General features: G+C 31.7%; 1 protein-coding gene across 1 annotated transcript in view; it reads left to right on the top strand.

The window, feature by feature from the left end:
* LOC110994325 (hemicentin-1-like) overlaps positions 1–14,748 on the top strand; it is an 87,692-nt gene that overhangs the window by 49,658 nt on the left and 23,286 nt on the right. Inside the window, exons 32-48 of the mRNA XM_045628680.1 lie at positions 212–355; positions 870–1,001; positions 1,794–1,937; positions 2,452–2,583; positions 3,376–3,519; positions 4,034–4,165; positions 4,958–5,101; positions 5,616–5,747; positions 6,523–6,666; positions 7,181–7,312; positions 8,089–8,232; positions 8,747–8,878; positions 12,337–12,449; positions 12,580–12,804; positions 13,378–13,552; positions 14,088–14,272; positions 14,633–14,714. Of these exons, the coding sequence (XP_045484636.1) occupies positions 212–355; positions 870–1,001; positions 1,794–1,937; positions 2,452–2,583; positions 3,376–3,519; positions 4,034–4,165; positions 4,958–5,101; positions 5,616–5,747; positions 6,523–6,666; positions 7,181–7,312; positions 8,089–8,232; positions 8,747–8,878; positions 12,337–12,449; positions 12,580–12,804; positions 13,378–13,552; positions 14,088–14,272; positions 14,633–14,714 (2,436 nt within the window). The remainder of the gene's footprint in view (positions 1–211; positions 356–869; positions 1,002–1,793; positions 1,938–2,451; positions 2,584–3,375; positions 3,520–4,033; positions 4,166–4,957; positions 5,102–5,615; positions 5,748–6,522; positions 6,667–7,180; positions 7,313–8,088; positions 8,233–8,746; positions 8,879–12,336; positions 12,450–12,579; positions 12,805–13,377; positions 13,553–14,087; positions 14,273–14,632; positions 14,715–14,748) is intronic.

Raw genomic sequence — 14,748 nt, forward strand, 5'->3', positions numbered from 1 at the left:
TTTCACTGTAACAGTGGCGTCTAAGTATTTAAAAAAAAATCGTGCAACGTATTGAAATTCGTAAACAAACCGTTAATTTTCTACTTTTCTATTAGTTATTAGAAATGTGACATTTTGCATTAAAAATCGATGTTTATTTAACCCGTTATTTTAGCATTCAAATTATATGTAAAATTACAGTAATAATAACATAATTTTTACTATACTACAGATGCTCCATCGATTGTGAATGATTTAACTTCGAGAAGATTAACGGCTGTTGTTGGAGATAGATCTTTGGAAATACACTGTAACGCCACCGGAAATCCGAAACCAGACATTTTATGGATGAAAGATGGATTACCTCTTACTCTAGGTAACATTAATTTGTTAAAAATTGTATGAAAGTAAATAAACATCCTACAACTCGAAACAACTTTATACGATATTATATACTAGTACATACACACACACCCATTCACATACTCACACATTCACCCATAATTAATATCCTTTACGTTGTGTTTGATTAGTTATAACACTTAAACAATTTTTTCAAAAAGAAAAATCCGTTTACATAATATGTACCTAATATTGACCACGGTATAATCTTTATATACACTCATAACACAGCGACTAGCGATAAATGAATTTTATCACAACCTTCAATAAATGAATTAAGTTTTAAGCGTGCATGGATATATTTATAAACATACATATTTAATAAACCCAAACAATTTTAAACCCGTATATTAGTATTTGATATTCGTACTTACTATGCTAATTTAGAATACGAAAAAATACTGAATCAAAGATAACAAGTAATTCTGAAAGGTTCTAGTAAAAAGCTTTCAACTGACCGAAAAATGACACATTGTTTTTAAATACAGGTACAAATTATTTCGTCGAAAATGGAACATTAATAATAAGAGACATAGATATTGGTGTTGCGGGTAGTCTGATCTGCAACGCGACAAACAAGTTTGGAAATGCAAGTGAGACATTTGACGTTGACGTTTTATGTAAGTTTTATTTTATTTCATTTCGGTTATCACCTTATGAATCGCTCTGAATAAAAACGCAGCGCTACGATGGTGGCAGACTTTTTTTGCGGTCGTTCGCAGGGTTTGGCAGCTGCATATAGTATACGCCTAGAACTATTTAATAACCTTCCCAAAAGTTATATATAGATCACTGCCGTGTAATGCTTTCAAGGGGAATTTGGTTTAATTTCCAAAATCAAGGTGCCTTTATAGCGTGGGCGAGTATTTGGACCGTTCGTTTGGCAACAATTAAAAAAAACCTTATTTTATTTTTATGAAATAGTGCTGATGTTCTTGTTATGTGACTGAATGAAAATTAATATAACATTTGCATGCCTATGTCTAGGTGGCTAATTTATATAATTGATCGATGTCAATGCACCATTTTCTTGCAAATAAATGATTTATTATTATTACTTTTTGCAAAAAAACGTGTGTGTAGTTATGTTCACGCGTTAAAAGTTACGGTAACGACTAAAAAATTATATACACGAATTTGATGTTACTGATAGTTATGTAGAGGTCTCGCAGGACTAATACTCGGAACACCTCCAGGTGATTTTCACTGTAACAGTGGCGTCTAAGTATTTAAAAAAAAATCGTGCAACGTATTGAAATTCGTAAACAAACCGTTAATTTTCTACTTTTCTATTAGTTATTAGAAATGTGACATTTTGCATTAAAAATCGATGTTTATTTAACCCGTTATTTTAGCATTCAAATTATATGTAAAATTACAGTAATAATAACATAATTTTTACTATACTACAGATGCTCCATCGATTGTGAATGATTTAACTTCGAGAAGATTAACGGCTGTTGTTGGAGATAGATCTTTGGAAATACACTGTAACGCCACCGGAAATCCGAAACCAGACATTTTATGGATGAAAGATGGATTACCTCTTACTCTAGGTAACATTAATTTGTTAAAAATTGTATGAAAGTAAATAAACATCCTACAACTCGAAACAACTTTATACGATATTATATACTAGTACATACACACACACCCATTCACATACTCACACATTCACCCATAATTAATATCCTTTACGTTGTGTTTGATTAGTTATAACACTTAAACAATGTTTTCAAAAAGAAAAATCCGTTTACATAATATGTACCTAATATTGACCACGGTATAATCTTTATATACACTCATAACACAGCGACTAGCGATAAATGAATTTTATCACAACCTTCAATAAATGAATTAAGTTTTAAGCGTGCATGGATATATTTATAAACATACATATTTAATAAACCCAAACAATTTTAAACCCGTATATTAGTATTTGATATTCGTACTTACTATGCTAATTTAGAATACGAAAAAATACTGAATCAAAGATAACAAGTAATTCTGAAAGGTTCTAGTAAAAAGCTTTCAACTGACCGAAAAATGACACATTGTTTTTAAATACAGGTACAAATTATTTCGTCGAAAATGGAACATTAATAATAAGAGACATAGATATTGGTGTTGCGGGTAGTCTGATCTGCAACGCGACAAACAAGTTTGGAAATGCAAGTGAGACATTTGACGTTGACGTTTTATGTAAGTTTTATTTTATTTCATTTCGGTTATCACCTTATGAATCGCTCTGAATAAAAACGCAGCGCTACGATGGTGGCAGACTTTTTTTGCGGTCGTTCGCAGGGTTTGGCAGCTGCATATAGTATACGCCTAGAACTATTTAATAACCTTCCCAAAAGTTATATATAGATCACTGCCGTGTAATGCTTTCAAGGGGAATTTGGTTTAATTTCCAAAATCAAGGTGCCTTTATAGCGTGGGCGAGTATTTGGACCGTTCGTTTGGCAACAATTAAAAAAAACCTTATTTTATTTTTATGAAATAGTGCTGATGTTCTTGTTATGTGACTGAATGAAAATTAATATAACATTTGCATGCCTATGTCTAGGTGGCTAATTTATATAATTGATCGATGTCAATGCACCATTTTCTTGCAAATAAATGATTTATTATTATTACTTTTTGCAAAAAAACGTGTGTGTAGTTATGTTCACGCGTTAAAAGTTACGGTAACGACTAAAAAATTACATACACGAATTTGATGTTACTGATAGTTATGTAGAGGTCTCGCAGGACTAATACTCGGAACACCTCCAGGTGATTTTCACTGTAACAGTGGCGTCTAAGTATTTAAAAAAAAATCGTGCAACGTATTGAAATTCGTAAACAAACCGTTAATTTTCTACTTTTCTATTAGTTATTAGAAATGTGACATTTTGCATTAAAAATCGATGTTTATTTAACCCGTTATTTTAGCATTCAAATTATATGTAAAATTACAGTAATAATAACATAATTTTTACTATACTACAGATGCTCCATCGATTGTGAATGATTTAACTTCGAGAAAATTAACGGCTGTTGTTGGAGATAGATCTTTGGAAATACACTGTAACGCCACCGGAAATCCGAAACCAGACATTTTATGGATGAAAGATGGATTACCTCTTACTCTAGGTAACATTAATTTGTTAAAAATTGTATGAAAGTAAATAAACATCCTACAACTCGAAACAACTTTATACGATATTATATACTAGTACATACACACACACCCATTCACATACTCACACATTCAACCATAATTAATATCCTTTACGTTGTGTTTGATTAGTTATAACACTTAAACAATTTTTTCAAAAAGAAAAATCCGTTTACATAATATGTACCTAATATTGACCACGGTATAATCTTTATATACACTCATAACACAGCGACTAGCGATAAATGAATTTTATCACAACCTTCAATAAATGAATGAAGTTTTAAGCGTGCATGGATATATTTATAAACATACATATTTAATAAACCCAAACAATTTTAAACCCGTATATTAGTATTTGATATTCGTACTTACTATGCTAATTTAGAATACGAAAAAATACTGAATCAAAGATAACAAGTAATTCTGAAAGGTTCTAGTAAAAAGCTTTCAACTGACCGAAAAATGACACATTGTTTTTAAATACAGGTACAAATTATTTCGTCGAAAATGGAACATTAATAATAAGAGACATAGATATTGGTGTTGCGGGTAGTCTGATCTGCAACGCGACAAACAAGTTTGGAAATGCAAGTGAGACATTTGACGTTGACGTTTTATGTAAGTTTTATTTTATTTCATTTCGGTTATCACCTTATGAATCGCTCTGAATAAAAACGCAGCGCTACGATGGTGGCAGACTTTTTTTGCGGTCGTTCGCAGGGTTTGGCAGCTGCATATAGTATACGCCTAGAACTATTTAATAACCTTCCCAAAAGTTATATATAGATCACTGCCGTGTAATGCTTTCAAGGGGAATTTGGTTTAATTTCCACTGTCAAGGTGCCTTTATAGCGTGGGCGAGTATTTGGACCGTTCGTTTGGCAACAATTAAAAAAAACCTTATTTTATTTTTATGAAATAGTGCTGATGTTCTTGTTATGTGACTGAATGAAAATTAATATAACATTTGCATGCCTATGTCTAGGTGGCTAATTTATATAATTGATCGATGTCAATGCACCATTTTCTTGCAAATAAATGATTTATTATTATTACTTTTTGCAAAAAAACGTGTGTGTAGTTATGTTCACGCGTTAAAAGTTACGGTAACGACTAAAAAATTACATACACGAATTTGATGTTACTGATAGTTATGTAGAGGTCTCGCAGGACTAATACTCGGAACACCTCCAGGTGATTTTCACTGTAACAGTGGCGTCTAAGTATTTAAAAAAAAATCGTGCAACGTATTGAAATTCGTAAACAAACCGTTAATTTTCTACTTTTCTATTAGTTATTAGAAATGTGACATTTTGCATTAAAAATCGATGTTTATTTAACCCGTTATTTTAGCATTCAAATTATATGTAAAATTACAGTAATAATAACATAATTTTTACTATACTACAGATGCTCCATCGATTGTGAATGATTTAACTTCGAGAAAATTAACGGCTGTTGTTGGAGATAGATCTTTGGAAATACACTGTAACGCCACCGGAAATCCGAAACCAGACATTTTATGGATGAAAGATGGATTACCTCTTACTCTAGGTAACATTAATTTGTTAAAAATTGTATGAAAGTAAATAAACATCCTACAACTCGAAACAACTTTATACGATATTATATACTAGTACATACACACACACCCATTCACATACTCACACATTCACCCATAATTAATATCCTTTACGTTGTGTTTGATTAGTTATAACACTTAAACAATTTTTTCAAAAAGAAAAATCCGTTTACATAATATGTACCTAATATTGACCACGGTATAATCTTTATATACACTCATAACACAGCGACTAGCGATAAATGAATTTTATCACAACCTTCAATAAATGAATTAAGTTTTAAGCGTGCATGGATATATTTATAAACATACATATTTAATAAACCCAAACAATTTTAAACCCGTATATTAGTATTTTATATTCGTACTTACTATGCTAATTTAGAATACGAAAAAATACTGAATCAAAGATAACAAGAAAGTCTGAAAGGTTCTAGTAAAAAGCTTTCAACTGACCGAAAAATGACACATTGTTTTTAAATACAGGTACAAATTATTTCGTCGAAAATGGAACATTAATAATAAGAGACATAGATATTGGTGTTGCGGGTAGTCTGATCTGCAACGCGACAAACAAGTTTGGAAATGCAAGTGAGACATTTGACGTTGACGTTTTATGTAAGTTTTATTTTATTTCATTTCGGTTATCACCTTATGAATCGCTCTGAATAAAAACGCAGCGCTACGATGGTGGCAGACTTTTTTTGCGGTCGTTCGCAGGGTTTGGCAGCTGCATATAGTATACGCCTAGAACTATTTAATAACCTTCCCAAAAGTTATATATAGATCACTGCCGTGTAATGCTTTCAAGGGGAATTTGGTTTAATTTCCAAAATCAAGGTGCCTTTATAGCGTGGGCGAGTATTTGGACCGTTCGTTTGGCAACAATTAAAAAAAACCTTATTTTATTTTTATGAAATAGTGCTGATGTTCTTGTTATGTGACTGAATGAAAATTAATATAACATTTGCATGCCTATGTCTAGGTGGCTAATTTATATAATTGATCGATGTCAATGCACCATTTTCTTGCAAATAAATGATTTATTATTATTACTTTTTGCAAAAAAACGTGTGTGTACTTATGTAACGACTAAAAAATTATATAGGTACACGAATTTGATGTTACTAATAGTTATGTAGAGGTCTCGCAGGATTTATACTCGGAACACCTCCAGGTGATTTTCACTGTAACAGTGGCGTCTAAGTATTTAAAAAGAAATCGTGCAACGTATTGAAATTCGTAAACAAACCGTTAATTTTCTACTTTTCTATTAGTTATTAGAAATGTGACATTTTGCATTAAAAATCGATGTTTATTTAACCCGTTATTTTAGCATTCAAATTATATGTAAAATTACAGTAATAATAACATAATTTTTACTATACTACAGATGCTCCATCGATTGTGAATGATTTAACTTCGAGAAGATTAACGGCTGTTGTTGGAGATAGATCTTTGGAAATACACTGTAACGCCACCGGAAATCCGAAACCAGACATTTTATGGATGAAAGATGGATTACCTCTTACTCTAGGTAACATTAATTTGTTAAAAATTGTATGAAAGTAAATAAACATCCTACAACTCGAAACAACTTTATACGATATTATATACTAGTACATACACACACACCCATTCACATACTCACACATTCACCCATAATTAATATCCTTTACGTTGTGTTTGATTAGTTATAACACTTAAACAATGTTTTCAAAAAGAAAAATCCGTTTACATAATATGTACCTAATATTGACCACGGTATAATCTTTATATACACTCATAACACAGCGACTAGCGATAAATGAATTTTATCACAACCTTCAATAAATGAATTAAGTTTTAAGCGTGCATGGATATATTTATAAACATACATATTTAATAAACCCAAACAATTTTAAACCCGTATATTAGTATTTGATATTCGTACTTACTATGCTAATTTAGAATACGAAAAAATACTGAATCAAAGATAACAAGTAATTCTGAAAGGTTCTAGTAAAAAGCTTTCAACTGACCGAAAAATGACACATTGTTTTTAAATACAGGTACAAATTATTTCGTCGAAAATGGAACATTAATAATAAGAGATATAGATATTGGTGTTGCGGGTAGTCTGATCTGCAACGCGACAAACAAGTTTGGAAATGCAAGTGAGACATTTGACGTTGACGTTTTATGTAAGTTTTATTTTATTTCATTTCGGTTATCACCTTATGAATCGCTCTGAATAAAAACGCAGCGCTACGATGGTGGCAGACTTTTTTTTGCGGTCGTTCGCAGGGTTTGGCACCTGCATATAGTATACGCCTAGAACTATTTAATAACCTTCCCAAAAGTTATATATAGATCACTGCCGTGTAATGCTTTCAAGGGGAATTTGGTTTAATTTCCAAAGTCAAGGTGCCTTTATAGCGTGGGCGAGTATTTGGACCGTTCGTTTGGCAACAATTAAAAAAAACCTTATTTTATTTTTATGACATAGTGCTGATGTTCTTGTTATGTGACTGAATGAAAATTAATATAACATTTGCATGCCTATGTCTAGGTGGCTAATTTATATAATTGATCGATGTCAATGCACCATTTTCTTGCAAATAAATGATTTATTATTATTACTTTTTGCAAAAAAACGTGTGTGTACTTATGTAACGACTAAAAAATTATATAGGTACACGAATTTGATGTTACTAATAGTTATGTAGAGGTCTCGCAGGACTTATACTCGGAACACCTCCAGGTGATTTTCACTGTAACAGAGGCGTCTAAGTATTTAAAAAAAAATCGTGCAACGTATTGAAATTCGTAAACAAACCGTTAATTTTCTACTTTTCTATTAGTTATTAGAAATGTGACATTTTGCATTAAAAATCGATGTTTATTTAACCCGTTATTTTAGCATTCAAATTATATGTAAAATTACAGTAATAATAACATAATTTTTACTATACTACAGATGCTCCATCGATTGTGAATGATTTAACTTCGAGAAAATTAACGGCTGTTGTTGGAGATAGATCTTTGGAAATACACTGTAACGCCACCGGAAATCCGAAACCAGACATTTTATGGATGAAAGATGGATTACCTCTTACTCTAGGTAACATTAATTTGTTAAAAATTGTATGAAAGTAAATAAACATCCTACAACTCGAAACAACTTTATACGATATTATATATTAGTACATACACACACACCCATTCACATACTCACACATTCACCCATAATTAATATCCTTTACGTTGTGTTTGATTAGTCATAACACTTAAACAATTTTTTCAAAAAGAAAAATCCGTTTACATAATATGTACCTAATATTGACCACGGTATAATCTTTATATACACTCATAACACAGCGACTAGCGATAAATGAATTTTATCACAACCTTCAATAAATGAATTAAGTTTTAAGCGTGCATGGATATATTTATAAACATACATATTTAATAAACCCAAACAATTTTAAACCCGTATATTAGTATTTTATATTCGTACTTACTATGCTAATTTAGAATACGAAAAAATACTGAATCAAAGATAACAAGAAAGTCTGAAAGGTTCTAGTAAAAAGCTTTCAACTGACCGAAAAATGACACATTGTTTTTAAATACAGGTACAAATTATTTCGTCGAAAATGGAACATTAATAATAAGAGACATAGATATTGGTGTTGCGGGTAGTCTGATCTGCAACGCGACAAACAAGTTTGGAAATGCAAGTGAGACATTTGACGTTGACGTTTTATGTAAGTTTTATTTTATTTCATTTCGGTTATCACCTTATGAATCGCTCTGAATAAAAACGCAGCGCCACAATGGTGGCAGACTTTTTCTTGTGGTCGTTCGCAGGGTTTGGCAGCTGCTTATAGTATACGCCTAGAACTATTTAATAACCTTCCCAAAAGTTATAGATCACTGCCGTGTAATGCTTTCAAGGGGAATTTGGTTTAATTTCCAAAGTCAAGGTGACTTTATAGCGTGGGCGAGTATTTGGACCGTACGTTTGGCAACAATTAAAAAAAACCTTATTTTATTATTAATTATTATAATTGAAATTCGTAAACAAACCGTCCATTTTATACTTTTACTATTAGTTATTAAAAATGTGACATTGGCATTAAACTAATGTTATTTGAGCATTAAAAATCGATAAATAAAAAATAATAGTTTTTTTTTATTTTTTTCGAGTATTTCCTCATTTTTGAACTTTACTGTTTTACAATAATAACTCCCATCCACTTTCACGCGCCAGTAACAGTTATTTAAAAAGTGTTAAAATACTAATCCAACCTAACCGCAATAGATAATTATTGTTAAACGGTTTTATTTAGCTCACCCCGTTTGTTTTATTCTTTTTTCTTAGGTCAAATTTAGTAATTCTAATTTCACCCTCTTCCTGTCAACCGATTAATCTGAAATTTTGTATTAGCCCAGTCATATTAGGGCTTTCACCTCGGAATGAAAGATAATAAGCTGCAAATTGGTATGAACCTTTGTTTTGTCATTCTAAATGTTGTCTCAAAAGTCACAATCGTTATCGTGTCCGCGTCTCAAGATATTCAAGGTCAAAGGTCACAAAAATCGGTTTTTCGCGAATATCTGGCTTCCTATCGGTTAAATGAGATTTGCATTTATTATAAAAGTTGTAGGCTATAAAATTCCCTACAACTTTTATTTAAACTTTTTTTTCATACGACCAACCGTTTTGAAGGTAGAGCGCGAAGTGCACATCGTACAGTCATATACGGCCTAATGCAAGGTCAAGCGTGAGTTATGGTTATCAGTACGTTATAAAGTCAATTATTTACTTGGAAAAATAAAATGTGATAATGTTTTTGGTATTTCTTCATTAATACAATCTAGCATTTTATTCGGAGGTGGATACGTTTTTGTTTCAACTACAGATGATCTGATGTCTTCCTTAATAATAGCCGCAGCAGCTTCTACAATCCGTAGACGTTCTTCTACAGGAGTACTTTTTTTATTTTCGTACCAAGCTTTTGATAATACATTAAGCTGTGTATCACGGAAAGATATAATTGTAAATGATCCAATTTTTTTTGTGATTATTATATCAGTTAAATACTTTTGTTGTAATTTTGTAATAATTGTCTTATCGTCAGGTATGTATTGCGTAGGGGCATCTTTAAGTTCTTTCAAAGTAAATTGAGAATCTTCATTATTTTCTATATAATAAAAAATCTCCTTCATTGCTTGAGTGACTTGATCATCTTGGCGAGGCTTTTTATCTGCAGATGGTACTCGGGTTAAAAAGTTGGTATAGCAAATAGTATGATACTTTGCTTCAGCAGCGATCAAATCATACTCGTAATATATACGTTTCTTTACTAATTCTCCTAAGGAATCGTTTCGTTCTTCTGCTCTCTTATAATTACGTTGTCTTTGAATGCAAGAGTACTTACATTACTTATTGTCCGTCTATACTTTATTTTTTTTTCTTTTCTGCTATTTCATCAGCTTCTTGGCCACAAAATAAGCATAACTTTCCAAAATCAAAGACTTCATTTCGTTTTTTACGAGGTGCACTTGACGTTGAAGGTTTACTCTCATCTGTGCGTCGTTTTGATGCAATAATAACATTTTTACTCGTGTACACTTTTCGACACTCGGAATGCATATTTACAGAACTTAAAGTATTTAAATAGTCTATATGTCCATCATTTCTTTCAATACTTGCAGTTTTTAAAGTTTGTAAACCACGTACGACATTCACAGAAACACCATCTGAAAGTTTCTTATCACATATAAAACACAAATCAGCCATAGCTCTTAAAACCGTACGTCCGTAGTTGCAACGGTACAATTTCAAACTAACGAATAATCTTGACTCATACAAAGTGGAGAGAGTGGCCTTGAATACTATAGAACATCTGTCCCGGCAATGAATAGAAAAGGGCATAGGGTAGGGACAAGTATTTCCAGGTATATAAGTATTGAGAAATTTACGCGTTTTAAAGAAAAGATATATAATGTCGTGTTAACTTAAAATAAAACTAAAATATATAATCCAGAATTAATAATATTTTATACTTAAATAGTTAAATATGAATAATTATATATAAATAATCAAGTTACTTACTTTAATTAAATATAAATAATTAATAGTTAGTACATACAATAATAGGCATTGTTTAATAATTATAATTTCCAAGTAAATAATTGACTTTATAACGTACTGATAACCATAACTCACGCTTGACCTTGCATTAGGCCGTATATGACTGTACGATGTGCACTTCGCGCTCTACCTTCAAAACGGTTGGTCGTATGAAAAAAAAGTTTAAACAAAAGTTGTAGGGAATTTTATAGCCTACAACTTTTATAATAAATGCAAATCTCATTCAACCGATAGGAAGCCAGATATTCGCGAAAAACCGATTTTTGTGACCTTTGACCTTGAATATCTTAAGACGCGGACACGATAACGATTGTGACTTTTGAGACAACATTTAGAATGACAAAACAAAGGTTCATACCAATTTGCAGCTTATTATCTTTCATTCCGAGGTTGACCCCTTTTCTTACCTAATATGACTGGGCTATATACACTTTGGATTTTGGTGACAATACAATTATATTTCTTCATTATCATTATAAATTCAAGATGGCCGCCGCTACAATAATGGCGAATAATTTATGTTTTATTAATCCTATCAATATGGGTATCAAATGAAAGGACTCAACAAGCAGAATACAATATAGTATAAAAAATGAAATCCAAGATGGCAGCCGCTACAAAATGGCGGATAATGTAGGTTTTATCAATCCCATCAATATGGGTATGAAATGAAAGGGCTCAACAAGCAGAATACAATATACTATAAATAACGGGCAAGAAACCTTGCAATAATGAAGCACTAAATGAATTAAACAATGCGAAATAAAAATAGTTAAAAAATCTTTTTAAGTTAAACGGTTTTATGTTAAACATACATTGCAATGTTTAAGATAAACATACAGTCGTGGGAATTATAAACATATGCATAGACTAGACTAAAATAAAACCGTGGGGCACGTCAATTGTCTACAAATTATCGACTTAATTTTTTATATACACTGGATTATTATGCCTACAACTCTTTGTAATGTATTACAAAAGTTTAAAATCAAACCTGTAGGCCACTGGGTTACATAGATAATTCTAGGTATTGAATGGTTTATGTTATGATGTAATTATTTTCAGCATCACCAGAGCTTGACATCGTGACGAACGAACTTTGTATACATAAAGACAAAATAAGCGACATCGAGTGTACATTGCCGCACAGTACAGTGGACTCAGTCCGATGGTATAAGGTACGTAATTAATATGATAAATTGGCGTGTGGTCCTACAACCCCTAGCTAACTAACACAATAATATCCTTGACTTATGATTAAGGAACTCTGGTTAAGTAAACCAATTATTATTATTTTTACTTTTGCAGGGTAAAAGTTTACTACCTGACACCACTTTGACTTTGTTTGGAAAACCAACCGAATCAGACGTATACACATGCAGAGTCAGCAATGTTTCGGAGTATAACAATTATCAAATTAAGATCTCTATTTGCTTAGCTCCAGAGTTTGTTGCGAACGAGCTTACAATGATCGATTCTGTGGAAAACAATGATGTTCTTAGTTGTGAGACGGCAGGCTACCCTACACCACAGGTAAATTTAAAAGGCCCGTAACGCACTCGCGAGCCCTCTGGATTGAGAGTGTCCATGGGATACAGCCCACGGTCTACTTAGCATCACGTCAGACCACCTCTTAGGTGCAAAATATGACCATATTATGTCAAATTATTGAATCTAAATATCATTCGATAAAAGCCTTAGTTATATTTTGTATTAATTTCTTATATTAGAGTATATAGACCAAAAAAGTCATAGCGAAAGTTATAATATACATTTGTGTATTTTCACGTGTTACCGAAGAGTTTTAAAATAGAAATTCAAAAAAAGTTTTCACTAGCAATGATTCTAACTGGCCAGTTTTAAACATTTTCAGTGTTACCCACGAACATGCAAAAAGCAAGAAACAGACATTTAAAGGCATTTTTTATACCTTTTGTAACATTAGTTGTAGTTTTAACAGGGACGCTATATTAATCAGTGATAATGAAGCATTTAAAATTAAATTAATTAAATTTTGAACCAATTCGTGTATAATCTACAGTAAATAATGTTAACCTATACGTCGATTGACGGCTACAAAAAGTTTAAAGTATAATGAAATTTTAGATAATTGAAAAAGATCCAGCAGTGGCCGGTGATTTTACAGAAACAGCAGAAAGCAACAGCGAATCAAATCTAGATATTAAGGCATCTACTGACGTATCATTTCAATATGGATTTTTAGTTATATCCCCGTCAACTGTAGAGGATTGCAAGAAGGCTGTTCCAAGGCCCGTAGCAGGTTAGTTTGATCATTTTACACTCACATACACAAAGTTACCTTTTATTTTAAATACTTTACCTTTATATATCTATCATCTCATACTTTCTACATATCTGTTTGCCCTTTGTTGGCAAAGGTTTCCAACAAATCCCACCATTTCGGTCCGCACGGTGCCACTCTATGCGATATACCTGCTGTTTTTTGTTAACCTGCTGTTTCCTCAATCTGGTCTATCCCACTAAACCGACTTCCGTTTTAAAGTTTTTTGTACCTTAGACACCAGTTTAATATATTATTTTTCCACTTGAATAGTCGTACTCGCTCACAACATAGCGTACGGAATAGCGTTATATATAATGTTATCAGAAGTTTTTTTTTTTTGAAATAAAGTATTAATACTTAATTTTAATTATTATTATTAAACAGCCTGGTTATGAATGTCAAATCAAATTTCAGCTACATGACGCGATGACATGCCATCATAATATAGTCTTTTGTTTTAATGCCATGAATAAACCTTTGATTTATTAAATTATTTATAATATTTTTAAAGGTGAAAAAACACATCTAACTATTGAGTTATCTTATAATAGAAATGATGTGGAACTACAATCTGCCGAAATACTGGACTTGAAAGGAAATTTATTAGAAAAATATCCACTTCGCATAATTAAAAAGGGAGACAATTTTTATGTGACAGACGAGTTTATTTCACCAAGTGACATGTTTAGAATCACTGTAAGTGTATGTTTGATGCTTTATTTAGAGAAATTATATTAAAGCCCTGGTAAATCTGATTAATTTATTCAAGAATTTATTAATTTATAACAAAGAGCTATTCAGATAGCGCTAGTACACTTTACACAAGTGGACATATAGAAAAAGAAATTCTTCAGGATTATAATATTTACGATTATTTTATCAAGGAGGTGTAATAAGAATTGCGTAAAAAAACTACTGACCTGTCCAACGTTGCGACATGATGCGTGAGTGTACAGGGTACTCGAATTATCTAAAAATCGCAATCTTATTGAAATTTCAGCGTGCGTTGCGTTGCACCGTACAATTGTCAGATAGTAACTATCTTTAATTTTAAAGGTTAATGGCATCGTCACATCGACAAAAGAAAACATAAGAAGAGATGCCACAACAGCTGTTGACCCTTGGAATAAAAAATCTGGTTCGTTTACATAAACTATAAATGAATTTGTTAA

This window comes from Pieris rapae, chromosome 6, assembly GCF_905147795.1.
Source record: "Pieris rapae chromosome 6, ilPieRapa1.1, whole genome shotgun sequence".
NCBI lineage: Eukaryota > Metazoa > Arthropoda > Insecta > Lepidoptera > Pieridae > Pieris > Pieris rapae.